The 17,517-nt window shown below is 45.7% G+C and overlaps 1 protein-coding gene across 4 annotated transcripts in view; it reads left to right on the top strand.

Annotated features, from left to right (window-relative positions):
* Nucleotides 1–17,517, top strand: part of Slc22a15 (solute carrier family 22 member 15) — a 50,059-nt gene that overhangs the window by 14,518 nt on the left and 18,024 nt on the right. For all 4 annotated transcript variants that reach the window (XR_007594508.1, XR_007594507.1, XM_050157534.1 and 1 more), the window contains exons 3-7: nt 5,870–6,002; nt 6,637–6,801; nt 11,938–12,067; nt 14,888–15,103; nt 16,521–16,661. Coding sequence is in view for 2 of the 4 variants with exons in the window: in XM_050157534.1 (XP_050013491.1) it covers nt 5,870–6,002; nt 6,637–6,801; nt 11,938–12,067; nt 14,888–15,103; nt 16,521–16,661 (785 nt within the window). In the remaining 2 variants the exon portion in view is untranslated. The remainder of the gene's footprint in view (nt 1–5,869; nt 6,003–6,636; nt 6,802–11,937; nt 12,068–14,887; nt 15,104–16,520; nt 16,662–17,517) is intronic.

Below are 17,517 nucleotides of genomic sequence, written 5' to 3'. Positions count from 1 at the left end.
CTTTAATTCCAAATGTCTCCCATACTTCGTTTGATGAGAATGCCACTCAGAGGCTCTGAAGTAAAGATAGTCAGGTAGTCTCTAGGTACTCATAAACCCTAGCGTAAGGCTTGACGTAATGATACCACAGTGCTGTCGGTGTGAGGCCTGGTAGCACAGGTTGGAATCCCAGCAGTCGGGGAGCAGAGGCAGGAGGAGCACTGCCGGTTCAAGGTCAGCCAGAAACAAGAATCTACTGTTTGTGAAGATGCTCACTCGCTGCATACATAATTCAGTGAGTGTTAATTAGCGCCGGCAGGCGCTATAAGATTAGCACGCGGGTTACAAATGTGCCCTCAGGAAGCTCAGTGTCATTTGGGAGAGACCAGGGAACACATGGCCCACTGCATCATGCAGAGGAAAGCATGGGACGATATAGCAGGCAGGAGAGAGGGCCAGCTCCACCGGGGAGTGTCAGACCAAGCTGGGATGTGGACATTGTTACAGAGGATGAAGTGCAGCGGGAGGAAGCTGGCTCTGTGGGGAGACGGAGGCCGGGGCCTTCCTGTGTACAAAGAATGGTTAGTTCCCGACAGGAGTCAGGCTTTCTGGCAGAAATGGAAATGTTTGCTTCCCTCCGGGTGGCCATGCTCTCACCTGGGCTCCTGCAAGGCAGGTCATGCATCACTCATATGTGGGTGATAGGGTCATCACCTGCCCTGGCCTAAACAAGGAGAGCAAGAGAGAGCCAGGCCAGCTTTTACTTACCACATACGGCTCCTGTGTTGAGGTCATGTGTTTCAACTACTTCCATGAAATGTCACCATAAACTAAGAGGATAAGTAGAAGAGAATAGGCCGTGTAGGCTACAAGGGGAACACTAAGCAGATAGACCTGTGACTTTCCTGACTGGCTGAGAGTCAGGCTGCCCACACTGAAGTTCTCAAAGCTAGCAGAGAGGTCCTTCTGCTCCCCCCAGATCGCTAGGAGTATGCTTGCTGGAGGGGCATGCGCTGCCGTGTCCTTGCTCTGGGGTCATCTGGGAGCGTGGGGCGGTCCGGAAGCATGGGGCGCTCCGGGAGCACGGGGCGGCCCAGCAATACGCAATGTGGAAGGAAAAGCGGGCATCTGGGGTTGGTGTCATGTGGAGACCTGAGTATGGCACACAGACTGCAAGTCAGTGTCACAAACCCAGCTTCAAACCAGAAACTGCACTGGGCATCTGCATTTAAGACATACACACCACAGACTGAGGCACACCCTGGGGCATAATCCTAGCCGAATATGAAAACTTACAGTAAAAACTGCTACGGAATGTAACTCCAAAGCACTGTCATCTTTGCCCCCCTGTCAGTCTTCTGTTTTCTAAGCAGAGGGCACAGAGCATCTACTGCCTTTCTCTCTCTTCCTTTCCAGCAATACCTTATACTTTTCCTCTAAGTCATTGGTTCTCAGCCTGTAGGTCACAACCCCTTTGAGGTCAACTGACCCTTTTACCGGGGTCATCTAAGACCATCATCAGGAAACATAAATATTTGCATCATGATTCATAACAGTAGCAAAATTACAGTTACGAAGTAGCAATTAAAATAATTTTATGGTTGGGGGTCACCACAACGCGAAGAACTGTATTCAAGGGTCACGGCCCTAGGGAGGTGGAGACCGCTGCTCTGAGTTACAGGATCTGCGTAACCCTACTTTCCTTCCGATGGCTTCTTTTCCCGCATGTTTCCCGAGTAGAACAAATGCTGAGGGCTAAAAATAGCAAGTCTTTCCCCCGTATATTGTCGAGTCTGTGCGAAGGGAGGCTGTGGGTTCAGGAGGAGAATGATGTGTAGAAGTCGGTTGGATAATTATCTAGCTGTAAGCCGCGCAGCCTGCCTTTTGACAGCTCTTTGATGTCTGTATTTCTCATTACTTGGCTGCTAACTTTGCTTTTCGAATTATGCCTTAGCACGGAGTCCATTTTAGGGAAGTGCATAGTTTTTTTCTTCCAGATGACCATATTTCTGCCGTGTCAAAGAAATCTTTGCTTCAACTTGACATCTCCATAAAGATGAAGGCTTGATGGATTGAGGACATGTTGAAGACACATCTATGGCCCCCTTTAAAACTCACCACTAAGCTTTCTTCCACGTTTGGTTGGCGTAATCCGCTCCAGCAGGCATCAGGAATTCCTATCCCAAGATAACACAGCCTCTCTGGACACCAGGTGTCCATGCCTAGCTTGAGCCTGCTCTCTTCTAGAGGCCCCCATTCTGCCCAGGTCAGCCTGGGCTCACTCGCAGCCTTGGACAAGCCTTCCCACTGCCCGCTTGCCATCTCCATCCCACACTCTGTGTCGCAGCCAGGGCAGGTTTGTCCTCCATGATTCCGTACTTCAGTCCCGTACTGGGACACCCATTTAATCTCAGCCTTTAAACAAGTAAGAATGAAGTCTGAACAAAATCCTCTCCCAAATATGTCACTGATAGCCGGCCAAGAGTCAGTCTGCCTTCATTCGCATCACCTCTGCTCTCCCACCTTCCTCCCCTTTAAAGAGCTGGAAGGCTCTGCTGAGCACCTGTGCTGGGCCCGCACCTGCGCTCGCCATATTTATATTCCTTTTAGCTTTTATAGTGGGGGCACCTGCTCTTGTTTCTGCCCTGAATTGTGCCTGACCCGTTTTCTGTAGAGTGAACGATGATGTCTCTTTTTACCACTAGGCCCTTCCAGTTCATTTTTAAATAGAATATAATAAATACTCATAGGGCCTATTTAGTGATTAGAGAAGACATATCTATAAAAGTAGATGTCTGTTGGCTTAGTCAGGTACACATGAGAGGCTAAAAATATTTGTCTTTATAGTCTTCCTTTCCTACTAATACACATGGAGAGAAAGTGGGATTTTGCATTTTGATTTACAAGTGATTTTTTTTTTCATTTTGAAATGAATTAGTGTAAAAAGGATATTCAATCGAACTGCTTTAGAATTTGGCCTTCAATTAACAAAAAAAAAAATAATAGGAGAATCACTACTTTAGTAATCTCTAGCCAATAAGAACTTGAGTGACTTAACATTTTGATTTTTAAAATCTGAAGATTCATGAAAATGTTTCTGGAGAATGTCAGAGTCACAATTATACTTTGATTGTTATAGCTTAATTTCTTCTGTCCTGGTGATTTCCTGGCTTGGATATTACCTTGGTACTAAGTAACAACCACAGAGTAAAAGAATGAGCTAGCAACTGATGGTCTTCCAAGCCACTCCATGCACCCAAGCCACTCCATGCAGTGTGTTAAGATACAAGGATCATGTCTTACTGCATCTTAGATGAGTTTGGACAAAGTAAAACCATTCTAATCACACGATAGCTAAGTAATAAGAATTAACTGATGTTTTAGAGGAGTTGAAAACAAAAAATGTAAAACAGAGTCAGGGTAGGGCTGTGGGAAACTTCCTGTCCGCTGATGTTCCTAAACACTCACTCCCCCGTGCCTCAGCGCTGAATTCATGGAGCTCTGCTCGGGAGAGACCCCAGACTCTAGCTAGCCATTCTCGAGTTAGCTTTGCAAAAATCTGCTTTTCCGCCTTTATGCTCGTTCTTGAATGTGTTCCCGGAGAAATGGGAAGGTGCCTTAGCCTAACCAGCACTGACTCGGAGAAAAATTAGTAGAAATTCCTTTGACACTTGGAACTGGCAGCCCGAGAAGCAGAATTTGGAATTTGCTGGTTAGCCAATCCCTTGGGCCATTTCTTCCTCAAATCCTTGTCCAAGCTGACAGCTATTCAGTTGCTGAGGGATGGCACTGTAGCCTTCTTAGTGGCTATGAGAAATCTGTAAGTACAGTCAATGGGCTCGTCATTTCCTCCTGACTGACAGACCTGACTCCCTGTCTACCTGAGTCTCCTGGAAACAGACTGGAATCCTAAAGCACAGGGAAATGAAGACTAAACGTCCAAGCCAGTTTTTAAAAGCGTGCAAGCATGAGCATGTAGAGCAGGATGAATATAGCAAGTGTTTGAATTAAGAGGTTAATTGCACTTAAGAGCCATTCCATTTGGCCCTGTTTCGTCTGTCACAGGAGCAGGGCTGTCCCTGGGATGGATACTGAGCTGGCTTCTCTAGGTCAACATGGTAGCTAACGTCTTATTTTTCCCATTTCAAAATATGTCACCCTAGTTATTCCTCCCGCATTAAACATCCGTCTGCAGAACTACCAGTGTATCCAAAACGAATTAACTTTCCGCAAAACAAAATTCTTCTTCAAATGCCAGAGCTCTCTTCTTCTCTCATCTATGAAATCCTAGCATGTATTATAGCCCTGTCTGTCATGATCCTTAGAACCGACTTATCGAGACCTTCATCAACCCAGGCTTATAGGATATACAGAGCAAGGAGAGAGATTGGGTGTGCTTCTGAGGCCCCAGTGAGTCGTCAAAGCCTGGGGAAGGGGTAAAATAAAAAACACAGACAGGCACCCAGAAAAGTGCCACCTTGAGCCTTCTCAGTGAGAAGGGCTCTTAGGTGGCTCCGCAAGGGGGCTAGGAAGAGAAAAGGCACACCTTTGTGTCCTCTGAGGGTTCACCTCTGGGGCGTGCTTTGCCTCCCTTCACTGGTGGCCGTCACTGGCTAGGATGTCAGAAAATGGTGCTGAGCAGAGTGAGGCTGCCTTGTGCTGAAGTAGATCTTAGCCCTCTGGGACGTTTTCATCGTGCTAAAGATGCATGGCACAAAGGTTGCCATTTTAGTGTTTAAGTGTGCAATTCTGTGGCCTTAATATATGCACATTATTCTGCAACCATCACTGTGATCTGTCTCCAGAATGTTTTCATCATTCTACATGGAAAGTCTGTTCTCGTTAAACAGTGACCCCCTTGCCCCTTCTCCCCTAACCCCTGGAACCACTGTTCTTCTCTGGGAAGCTCACTCTTGCAGATATACCTCAGATGACTAAAGTCATGGAACATTTATTCCTTCTAGCCTGGCTTGTTTCTATAATGTCTGAAGTTCATCCAGGCTGTAACCCCAATCATTAGTTTTAAAGGTTGAGTAATATTTTATTTACATGAGTATGTCATTCTACTTGTCTATCAATCTGTTGATGGACACAGGTTACTTTCACTTTGATTATTGGAAAGATGATATGTTACCCTGGGTGTTGGCAGAGAACCTGAATTTAGAATACGCTGCTCATGAATACTCACCCAGAAGAGAATGGCAGGATCTAAATTTGTGTTATTTTTCTGTGCCCAAATGTTTTGCCTGCATGTATGTCTGTGCAGAGCCCTCAGAAACAGAAGACAGCATTGGATTCCCTGGAACCAGAGCTACAGACAGTTGTCAGCCACCATGTAGGCCCTGGGAAGCAAGCCTCTGTCCTCTGCAAGAGTAACTAAGTGCTCTAAACCTTTTGGGTCATCTCTCCACCTCCCTCTCCCATTTTAATATTTTGAGGAATGTGTTCAAGGATTTTTAAATATACTAATCTGCTAAACAAAAGATTTATTCGTTGACTGCTTCATATGTGCCATGTGATGTCTAGGCATCAGAAAAATGGAAATAGAACAAGGCTTCTCCTCTCTGGACACTGCCAAGGAGGACTTGGGATAAGGCCACAGTCAGCAGTCACACGGGTAATTAGCACCTGAGTGCTGTGTTTAGTTCTGTTAGGAGAATATGAAGAATATTTTGGAAGTATGCCCTAGCATCAGTGGTTCCCAGTGTTTCTGAAGCTGTCTCCTTGGATGTTGTCTATGGTGAATATTGTACCAGATCTTGGCTAATGGTGACGGACGCGGTGGAGTTCCAGTGTCCGAATCTGTGTTGGATACTAGGCTTATTTAGTTCTGTGTATATATTGTTCTCTGTGACCTAAATGGACCCCTCGTGTTTTTTTTTTCTTCTAGTGGTTTTTAATTGCCAGCCGATCTTACAAAGTCAGTGCGGCCAGCTCCTTTTTCTTCAGTGGTGTGTTTGTTGGTGTCATCTCCTTTGGTCAGCTTTCCGATCGCTTCGGGAGGAAAAAGGTTTATCTCACAGGTAACCTTTCACCACGCCCTTACACTGAATAAGAGGGTTCGTTTCCCTGATACTCTTAGGAAATAATAAGGTTTCCTTCAAGTTCTCTGAGTCTGCAGGTGGACAGAGCTTCTGTTAATACACTGGCGAGAGGCCACAATGCAGCCAGCCAAGGCTCTGGCCAAGTGGTTTTCCGGAACGAGCTTATTTCTGTTAAAATACATTTTTTTGACAGTGCTTTCTACAACCCCCAAATCTAAGCACTGTCCTGCTTCTAAAGAGAGCAGTGGAAGATTGCCGCAGCTCCCCTTCCTTTCCCTGCCTCTCCCTGTGTCGGTTTATTTCACGTGCGATCTGTAGGCTTTGGCATAGCGGTCTTGACAGGCAGAGTATGAGTGAGGATTTTCCTCTCCTAGCATTATTATGAATAACCGAAAAGGGTGGGTGACCGACAGAAACTGTAAAACAAAGAAAGCAAGCCTTGGCTTTTCTTCATAGCTTTCAGGGCAAATTGTTAGGGGGGAATGAACAACATAGCTGAGGACATTTATGTTTGCAAAGGTTTGTTTTACAAACTGATGAATAGAATTTATTTATTTTTTTTTCAAATGCTGCTTTGCTTCTGGGTCATTGAATATTGTTTCTCTCTTCCCAGGTTTTGCTCTTGACATCTTATTTGCTATCGCAAATGGATTTTCCCCCTCCTATGAATTTTTTGCAGCCACTCGCTTCTTGGTGGGCATGATGAATGGAGGAATGTCCCTGGTGGCCTTTGTCTTGCTCAATGAATGCGTGGGCACCGCCTACTGGGCACTTGCAGGTACTGCGTCACTTGGTGCCGCTCTGGGTGTGAGTGCCTCTGGGAAGCCATGCTGGGAAGCAGCTTAACCCGAGTCTGAAAACACACTTGGACTTGAGGCAGTTCATATCTCCAGGTTGAGTATTCCTTACCCTAATGCTGGGGGCCAGAAGTGTTCCACATTCCACATTTCTATGCATAAGGAAATACCTTGGAGATGTGGCCCAATTCTAAACACAAAATGCATTTCCATTTCATAGCTGCTTTATGCACACAGCCTGAAGGTGATGTTGTACAGTATTTTTAGGTCTCTATTTTGGGCTCAGACCATCGCAACCAAGGTAAAGTATGGATTTTTCCACTTGAGGGATGGTGTTGACTCTCAAAATGTTTCAGCTTTTGGACCATTTGGAATTTTTTGTGTGTGTGTGTGTGTGTGTGTGTGTGTGTGTGTGTGTGTGTGTTAGGGATGCTCAGCCTGCTCAGCCTTGCTTTCTCCAGTGTGTTCTCGGGATGCCAGCGATCATGTTCACATTCCCTGGCCTGCCTTACAGACGGTGTGGTGCACCCACCTCATGACCTGTCTGCAGATGACTGGGAGTGTCCCAGTTCTCAGAACAGCATTCATCACTTTCCTCTTCCCCTGGGAAAGAGTGCGGGGCCGGAAACACTGGGTGTTTTCCGCATCCTATGGACCCTTACTTATTTCATGGATTTCCTCGTTTTCACTCCTCTCTCCGGTCACTAGAGGGCATTGGTGTAGCATTTCTTACTGAGGCTAAATTTCTAAATCGAGGCCATATTCTACATTATTTCTAATAATTCCAGCATACTCTCAACGCCACACATACACCAAAAAGAATTACTTGAAATTTTTATTTTTATTTATTTCACGTGTGTATATGTGTTCACACGCACACATGTGCTAGCACATGGACTCGTATGCGCATGGTCAGAGAACATCTTCAGGAGTCAGTTCTCTCCCTCAGCCCCGTGTAGGACTTGGGATTGAACTCACATCATCAAGCCTGGACAGCAAGCGTCTTTACCCACTGAGCCATCTCACTAGCCCCAGTAATTACTTTGAGAGGTCGTCTTAGGTAGAGTTTCTATTGTTGTGATAAAAAACCATGACCAAAATCAACCTGGGGAGGACAGGGTTTATTTCACCTTATTTCTTATAGTCTATCATCCAGGGAAGCCAGGGCTGGGACTCAAGGCAGGGAGGAACTGAGGAAGAGCCCATGGGAGAATGCTGCTTATTGGCTTGCTTTTGATGGCTTGCTCACAGCACCCAGGACCACCAGCCTGCGGGTGTCACATCCCACAGTGAGCTGGGACTCCTCGCATCAATTCCCAATCAAAAAAATGCACCGCGGGCTTGCCCACGGGCCAGTCTTGTGGGGGTGTTTTTCTTAGTTGAGGTCCCCTCTTTCAAAATGACTTAACTTGTGTCACGTTGTCATAAAAACTGTTAAGAATAGAGGCTGGGGACTGGAGAGATGGCCCAGTGAGTAAAGTGTTTGCTGATTTCAGATTCCCCAGCCAGGCATGACAGTATGTCTGTCCCCTCTGCTAGAGAAATGGGAACAGTAGATCCCTGGGGCTCGCTGACCAGCAAGACGAACTGAAGTGCCAAGGTCCTGATTCAGTGAGAGACCCTCCCTGTTCCAGACTATAATGTGGAGAGCAGCAGAGGAAGACATGTCAGCCTCTGACCTCCACATGCACAGGGATATGCACCTGCACACACACACATCCCTACACCATACACACTCACATACATGCACACACGTGCATGCACACACATAGACACACACATTATGTGACTTCAAATATTGTCTGAGAGTGCCTGTCTAAACATCTACATCTTAGATTATTGATTTGCTCTGATAACTTTTTAAGATTTAAAAAAAAAACTTTCATTGACTTGACAGTCATTAGTACAAACAATTTTTTTGTGCCATTATAGGAACAAAACTGGCCTTACAATCGGTAAAAATATATCTAAATGACAATATTATGAGAGAATACCTTTGTTATTCTTTAGAACTAATTCACTTATTTAAAATATTTCAGATTGTAATTACACTTCTTCTTTCTCCCCAAACCGTCTCATATGCTCCTCCCTACTCTTCTTCAAATTCATGCCCTCTTTTTTATTAGTTGTTATTGTATGCACATATGTATGTATGTTTATATAGGCATACATATATATTGGATTTTTGTTCAAAATGCAAAGGAAGGCCTTGGAGCTTATGTTACAAAGAGGAAAGTTGGGACCTCATACAGAAAGATTGTTCTCATGGGTCGGTGACACCAGAGAAGAGAAATACACACTGAGGGGTGTTTCAGGGGCTGTGTGAGCCCAGGGGTGGTTCGGGCAAGGTGGGGGCTGTAGCAGAGAAGGAGGGGGAAGACTGAGTTGGATTTGGGTGGCCATGACCTGGAGAGGAGTCAGCAGATAGAGGGAGAGAGAGGCCTGAGGGAGACTTTAGGGTTTGGATCTGGAAACTGGGACAGTCACTGGTGCCTTTCACACAATAAAGTCAGAAGTAAACAGTATTTTCTGATCTGCTGACATTTAGCCAGGTTCTCACTGAGCAGGGACATGAGACTTGAAATGTTTAAGAAATAAGTGGCAAACCAATGTGAATGGAGGCATAATGGCCCCAGGTACATAGACATTAAGTAAACTATACATGGCATTCCAGAATTATAATAAAGGACTTGAAATACCAAATTTTTCAAGGTTTCGGCCAAATTTCCCAGGAGGCACTTCTTATCTGCAGCTCTTTGCCTGGTGCCTGCATTGACGCCACCGTCTGGACCCCTCCCTCTGTTGTCATCACACTGTGTAAGGTCACCAAGTGACGACATATCTTTGAATCATCTCCTCTTGCCCACCATGTCCTTTTGGTGGTACCTTCTTCCATTGGCTGTGGCAGAGTTTAGCTCTAAAGAGGCAGATGCAGGGCAGCATTTGCTGAACATCTCACGACAGTGCGGCTGTGCTTTGGAGATTTCTGAAACCAGGAAGTCTGGTGTTTCTCACCTCTGCTCTTCATCCTCTCCGAAAACTTTCTCAGTCGGAGATGAGACCCAGAAGTTCCAAGGGCAGTTTTTGAAATTACAAGTTCTGATTGGTCAAGATAAGGTTACTCTTACAGCTAAGGGAACTGTGATTGGTTCCCTGAGCTACACAGCCATCTCTTCAGGATAGTGTGGTTGAGAGGTTGACATTAGAAAGGAAAGTAAGGCAGAACTATCTTCTAGAGTGGATGCTCATAACCAGAGGCTTCCAGATGTCCTCCCTGCCCCGCCCTGATTAATGGAGAGAGTGTAAACCAAACCCACACTGTGATAGGGTGCTGTGGTAGCTAACGCAACTGTCAGCTTGGTGTGTCAGGAAATACTTCAGTGAGCACACTCCGGGGCACGTCAGAGACTAACTGATGAGCTACGACCCACCCTGAAGAAGGTGGCACCAGCTAAGGGTGCAGGCTGAATAAAGAGGAAAGCAAAAGGGAAATGAGAGTCAGCACTCACCTCTCTGCTTCCTGCTGTGCCCAACCCGGAGCAAGCATCCTGACATTCCCATGGCCATGCTTCTCCACATGATGGACTCCAACCCTCTCAGAGTTACTGCTTCCTGTCAAACGCATCACCGTGGCGAGGAGAAAGGCAGAGAGACCACAAGCATAGCATTGTGTGACAAGCATTAATTTGAGGAAATATTGGTAAAAAAAAAAAAACTACCTTTTGAGATCAGTGTTGTTATGTTTCAGTGATGAGAAGATGTAAGTTCACAAAGACAGTGACTTGTTCAAAATCACACTGCTGCACAGTGGCTCTCAACCTTCAGTACAGTTCCTCATGCTGTGATGCCTTCCAACCATAAAACTGTTGTTGTTGCTACTTCATAACTGAAACTTTGCTGCTTTATGAGTCATAATGTAAATATCTGATAATGCAGATATCTGATATGTGACCCCTGTGAAAGGGTCGTTTGACCCCAAAGGGGTCGTGACCCATAGGTTGAGAACCACTGCCGTAGGATTTGGTAAAACTCAGGTTTCAACTTGATCCCTCTGAAACCAGCCTGTCCTGTCCCCCCACTGTGTTCCTTTTGTGTGTGTCATCATAGGTGAATACTGCGTGGCTGGGGAGCCTTGTCCTTGGAAGCCAGCCAGGTGCTATTTGATGCAGTATAATAAATCCAAACAGCTATTGATTGTCTTAAATCTCCAGGGGACTCCATACTGTCTCTATTCCTTTACTTGCTGAATTGCTACACACACACACACACACACACACACACACACACACACACACACACCCTTTGGCTCTTTCTTTTCCTAGACAGGGTAAACAGTATATTAGTCATCTTGTTGTGTCATAAAGTGATAAGCTCTGAATGGTGATCAAAGAAAACATTTGCTTATAAGATCATCATAGAAAATTAAGATGAAGACAAGCAAAGCCCATCTTTCCATAGAAACAAGAGAGGAGAAGGGAGTGGCTCAGAATGCCAGTGGACCTTGTACAGAGCTGGGCTTTGCTGCACACTGTGTCGCAGACACCTGCCCTGCCCCTCACGCTGTTCTGTTGCTTGCTCTGACTATCAGAGTTTGAGCTGTGGAACCCACATGGTGGAAAGAAGGAGCCAGCTACCACAAGTTGTCTTCTGACCTACTGAACTGCACCGTGGCACCACGGCACACATAAGCCACACAATATAGAGACACACGTACCATAAATACAAATAAAATAAACCTTAAAAAAAAAAAAGATTAAGACCAGCATTGCCAGAACTGCATGACTCGAAAGTCCCATTACCCACATTGAAAAATACCCCCAGCTTCAGCCACAGATGCAGGCAGAAGTCAGGGCAGCAACCAGTCCAAACAGCACCTGGCAGAAGCCTTGCACTCCATCCTGTCCACACCAGCTGCCCTTCCTCCAGTTTACAGGTTTCTGGCCCCTCTTGGTGTTATAAATTGAAGCTGGGCGCCTGCATAGCCTTTTCCTGTGTTTTGCCGCACACATTAGTAGGGCAGGACTGATGACTCACAGGAGGGCCTGCACACTGATCAGGGCGGGAAAGGGTGCCTGTGGGTGGTCTTCGCCAGTGACAATTCTCTTTCCCTGCATTAGGATCCATCGGCGGTCTCTTCTTCGCTGTTGGCATCGCGCAATATGCCCTGTTAGGATACTTCATCCGCTCCTGGAGGGCCCTAGCTGTTCTGGTCAACCTTCAGGGAACAGTCGTCTTTCTCTTATCGTTGTAAGTAGACTTTTCTTGTGGAATTTTTGTTGCACAAACAGAAATATCTTGGAAGGATATGAGCAAGCAAGTAAGCAGCGTCTCTCTTTTCAAGAGCTTGCCTGCAGTGAATTCTGGGAAGAGCTAAACTGCAAACGCTCAGTTCTTGTCAGCTCCTTAGAAGAGAGAGAAGCTATTTAGTTATCTTAGGATGCAGATGTCTCATGCTTAGAGTCATCAACTGCATTTGGCCTTCAGGGGATGGACATTCCTTTCTTTTCTTCCTTCCTCCCTCCCTCCCTCCCTTCCTTCCTTTCCTCCTTCCTTTCCTCTCTTCCCCTCTCCCTCCTTCCCTCTTTCTCTCGCTCTCTTCCCCCCCCCCTTCTCTCTTTCTCCCAGTGTCTTAATCTTAAAGCTCTTCCATCCGGATCTGGCCATGTGTGCAGCTGAGGTCTGACACTGCTGTGGAGCTGAACATGTGGCCACAGCTGTTCCTCTTACATGAGTTTCAGTTCAGGGCCTCTAAGTGCAAAGTCCCCATGAGATCCCTTGTCTGCAGGAGAGTTCCGAGAAGTACCAGAATGATTCCCAAGCCGAGGCGAACTCCAGTTCCCAAGCCAGGGTGGGCGCTACAAACAGTGACCCAAGTGTCACATCACGGTGCTTGGCCCCACCTTCAGTCTACCTAACCAGCTTTAATGTGGCCAGCTGTTTCTTCCCTAAGGTATCAGACTAAAATCTTTTGTGTAAACAAGAATTTCATCCAGTGATATCTGGGGTCTCTTTCTTTTGTGACTTAAAGTAAAGCAGACCCGTGGTAGTATCTTAATTTCAGTTGCTCTGAAATTTGATAGCTCTTTCTTCAGTTTCTGAGTTGAGGTTTGGTGGGATCTGAACTGAAATTCGCTTCCACGGTGTCTTTGAGAACAAGAGAACTGTTAAATGCAGAAATAAACGTATCAGAATAGTTAACCTGTATTAAAGAAAAAACTCCATCAAAGGATTGAGTTGTGTGAGCTGTGGTGAGGTAGTTTTATTATTATAAAGGGAAATAACATTTTATTAGCTTGCACATTGGACATTTTTGAAAGTAATAAAAGTGTGCTTCACATAGTGCATGGAGTTAATAAGCAGTCACGTAAATATTGGTGAGTAAATGAGTTTTCTTTTCAAATATTTAACAAAGCTCATGTGCCTGCACCTAGCCTGGCTCTCATGGCTCCTTCAGTCCAGGCAAATTCAATGCGTGATGTGAGCCATTGGGCCTTTCTCTCTGAGTCTGCAGTCCATGTTAGTTACTGCCTAGTGTAGATGAGGAAATGTTCTCACTGAGAGCTGAATTCAGGACATGAATAATAGAAAGGAGGGAAACGGACTCATGAGTTCTAAAAGTATTCCCACTCTCAAATGTCATTTTCAATATGATTGGTGAAGTCTTGGGTTTCTATTGCTAATTAATATCCTGGAAACACAAAGGCCAGGGAGTATATGACCACTGTTGGCCACAGACAATCATGCCAGGATTTTGATATGCTTCCTGCTGGTTCTTTTTCACTCCTTCCAGTTCTGCCCCATTTAAATTTTGTTTTCATGTGTTTCTGTATATAGGCAGGTCAGCTGTCTTCTTCAAATCCTTTTAATTTACATTAAGAATAAATTAAATCATTGTTCACAGTAGCTCTATATTGTACATAGTAGTTTTATATTGTGCACAGTAGCTCTGTATTGTACATAGTAGTTTTATATTGTGCACAGTAGCTCTGTATTGTACACAGTAGCTCTATATTGTACACAGTGGCTCTATATTGTGTACATAGTTCTATATTGTACACAGTGGCTCTTTATTATCTACAATAGTTCTATATTGTATATAGTAGCTCTATATTGTACACAGTAGCTCTATATTGTACACAGTAGCTCTGCATTGTATACAGTATCTCTATATTATGCACAGTAGCTCTATATTATGCACAGTAGCTCTACATTGTACACATAGCTCTATATTGTGCACAGTAGCTCTATATTGTACACAGTAGCTCTGTATTGTATACAGTAGCTCTGTATTATGCACAGTAGCTCTTTATTGTACTCAGTAGCTCTATATTGTACACATAGCTCCATGTTGTATACAGTGGCTCTATATTGTATACAGAAATGGAAACTATTTACTGTAGTGATATTTTGTTTGCATTGTAACAAACAAAGCTTGCCTGAAGATCAGAGTGCAACGCTAAGCCACTAGAGGCCAGGCGGTGGTGGCTCACACCTTTAATCCCAGTGCTTGGGAGTCCCACACATTTAATCCCATCACGAGGAAGGTGGAGACAGGAGTGATATGGTTGGGTGGAGAGAGAAATATAAGGCAGGAGGAGACAGGAGCTCATTGAGTCTCAGGTTTGGTGGAGACAGTTGCAGTCTGAGGATAAAGTCTGAGGTGGCGGTCTGAGGACAGGATCGCCTCTTCAGTCTGAGGATTCAGTAGAGGTAAAAGGTCTCTCTCATGGCTGGCTGCGCTGCTTCTCTGATCTCTCAGCTTTCACCTCCTGATTGCTGACTCTGGGTATTTTATTGTTAAGAACAATTAGAATTGTTCTTAATAATAAAATTTACCTTTATTAAAGCAATATTTGAAATGCATGTTCTCGGTTTCAGCTAATAAAAGGAGCCACTGTTTACTGTCGTCCCCCTTGTTCTCCCTCCTGTGTCCCTGGGGAAGTCATATTTCAGGCTTGTGATGGAACTGAGCTGTGGTGAGGGATGCCACCTACAGAGGGGGCGCTGTCTCCTTCCTCTGCATGCGCACCTGTATGAATATCCAGCCTTTAATGACGTCTCTTTCAGATTCATTCCTGAATCACCTCGTTGGTTATACTCCCAGGGTCGACTGAGTGAGGCAGAAGAGGCTCTCTACCTCATCGCCAAGAGGAACCGCAAGCTCAAGTGCACGGTCTCACTCACATGTCCGGCCAACAGGAGCTGCAGGGAAACCGGAAGCTTCCTGGATCTCTTCCGTTACCGGGTCCTCCTAGGACACACTCTGATCCTGATGTTCATCTGGTAATTCTGGGAGATGTTATGGAACCTTCAGTTTGGACGCTAGCGGGTTCCCGGCAGCCTGGTCCTTCCACCGGGCTAAGCAGATGCCGAGTGCGCAGGAACCCGGAGCTCTAGCCAGCTCTGAGTCCACTCATCACATGGCCCGTCAGCTGGGCTGGAGGAAGTACTCACTTGTAAAGCTCCCTTTTGTGGTCTAAGAGAGTGAACCTAGCGCATTATACATGTCAGGCCAAATGTTCTACGGCTTTGTCTCTGAACTGTGTCCACAGTCCACCATAGCCTGTCCTTCACAGCCTAGGACACTTGGCCCACTGCTGTATTTTCAAGCTGAGGGAAAAGTAAAGTGTTCCCTTTGCCACTTGACCCCGAAGCAGTCACAACATGCCAGGCTTTTTCTAGCGAGAACAAAATAGAGGCAGTCGAGGAACCACTTTAGCAGGCACTGGCCACGGTCAACTGCAATAGACGAACTAGTTGAGGTGGAAAGCCCAGGTAGTCTATTGCTTGGGTAGGAACCTGTGGGCTATCAGCTGGCTGCATTTACTAGTCAAGACCAGTCTTATGGTCCTTAGGACCAGCTCTTCTGCCCTGTGGTTTTAGCACAGCAGCTGATGCTCCTCTCACCACCTCACTGGGATTTGGAGCGTCAGGTTGGCACTCAGCTGAACTGAACTCCTTGGCACATCGTTCCCCACTGCAGGACACAGACATGTGCCTGGCACAATGCCAGAGCTAGGAGGCGCTCCCTAAGTGTTGATTTCGATGATGGTGTGCAGAAATGAGTTACCATCTCTCAAGAGCCTCGCTCCTTGTTGATCTTCCCCGAAGGTCCCGATCTGCCGCGGCACTGGCCATTTCTTCTCGCTCTGGTTTCTGTAGTGCATGGGCTTGTTCAAGATCATGGATGGGAAGTGACAAAGATCCTAGAGGCACAGAGAGCTTGGCATTTGTGGCCTGCAGTTGACCTACCTGAGGATCCATCCATTCTCTAGCCGTCCCCTGTTGGCTTTCCCCATAGGAGGCTTAGTCCAGCCCTCCTGATAATATCAAAAGACACAGGCCAGTGTTTCCTAGATTGTTGGACCCAATAAAGTAAGAATAGGGCCATTGTTTCCACTCCAGTGCAAAATTGCTTGAGGAGGCAAGAACAATGTCTTTCCTCAAGCAGGAACTGTCCATTCATTTGTTTTATATAACACACGGACATAAATCACTCCCAAAGCCCCATTATGCCTTTGTTTCTTAAGAGGATGAAAGTTTAGATCAAGATAGAAAAGAAAGCTCAGTGGGAGAGTAAAACTCATTACTTGCAGCAGAGGGTTTTATATGGAACGGGCACTGTTTAATCTCCTGGAAAATCTTGTTTCTGCCCTGTGGACTTTTCTCTCACCTCTCAGTCCTTCTATCCCCAATGCAGGTTTGTGTGCAGCTTGGTGTACTATGGCCTCACCCTGAGTGCCGGTGACCTAGGGGGCAGTATTTATGCCAACCTGGCCTTATCTGGCCTCATAGAGATTCCATCCTACCCTCTCTGCATCTACCTGATTAACCAAAGATGGTGAGTATGGATGGCGGGGCGGCAGACCTAGGGGCTGTGCATTGCAGCACACGCATCGTCTTCCATATGTGCTTACCTGATTGTTACGCTCTCTGGCTGTAGACAGTGTATAGCCAGCATGGTTCATCAGTTTCTCTCAGGCTCAATGCAGCTAAGCTCACTTTTTATTGGAGTTGCTCTTGAGTTTTGTGTGTGTAAATCCCTGTGTAGGCTTTAACTCAGTGTAAAAGGCACTACCATCTGAGGGGTGTTGAGTGGTCTATGCAGATTCATAGGCCTGAACAATGTGGTTGTTACTCCATGTATATAAAATCCCTTCAACTCAGAATCCAGAAGACCTTATAAGCAGGAAGACAAAACTTGACAGAACCAGAAAGACTTCCTTCCTCCTAGGAAGTACTTAGAAGGGGCAGAGTAAACCCTGCTTTTGCTGCTTGTGAGCAAGGGAGTGAAATTTCAACTGTTACTTTATAGCCATCTGCCTCCAGGTCTGTTTATCCCTCCTGTTATTTAGTGAGCAAAGGAACCAGTTGAGTTCGGCCATTTCTTCCTCCTAGACATTGCACATCACTATTGATCAGGAAACCAAGGTTCCTTTGGGATTATGTAGACTCATTAATAAAAGAGTTTAGGAACAGACTTGGAAGGAGTTTGAGAGCATTTTTTCTTAGCGTTTGAAAGAAAAATAACAGGGCAGGCAGTCTGGAAATCCAGGCAGGGGGAGAAGATAGAGAGAATGCAACACCTTTTGAGAATAGGGAAACAGCGCTATCCAGAGTGCCAAGGAAAATGTGCTTAGCCTTTGGCCAGTATCTGGGGGAGAGATGAAGAGAAGGATCCAGAAGCAAATGCTAAG

This window comes from Alexandromys fortis, unplaced genomic scaffold (genome assembly GCF_014885135.2).
Source record: "Alexandromys fortis isolate MF-2015 unplaced genomic scaffold, M_Fortis_MF-2015_v1.1 scaffold_78, whole genome shotgun sequence".
Classification (NCBI taxonomy): domain Eukaryota; kingdom Metazoa; phylum Chordata; class Mammalia; order Rodentia; family Cricetidae; genus Alexandromys; species Alexandromys fortis.
The sequence above is the reverse complement of the archived record's forward strand: the minus strand, read 5'-3'. Positions and strand labels throughout refer to the sequence as shown.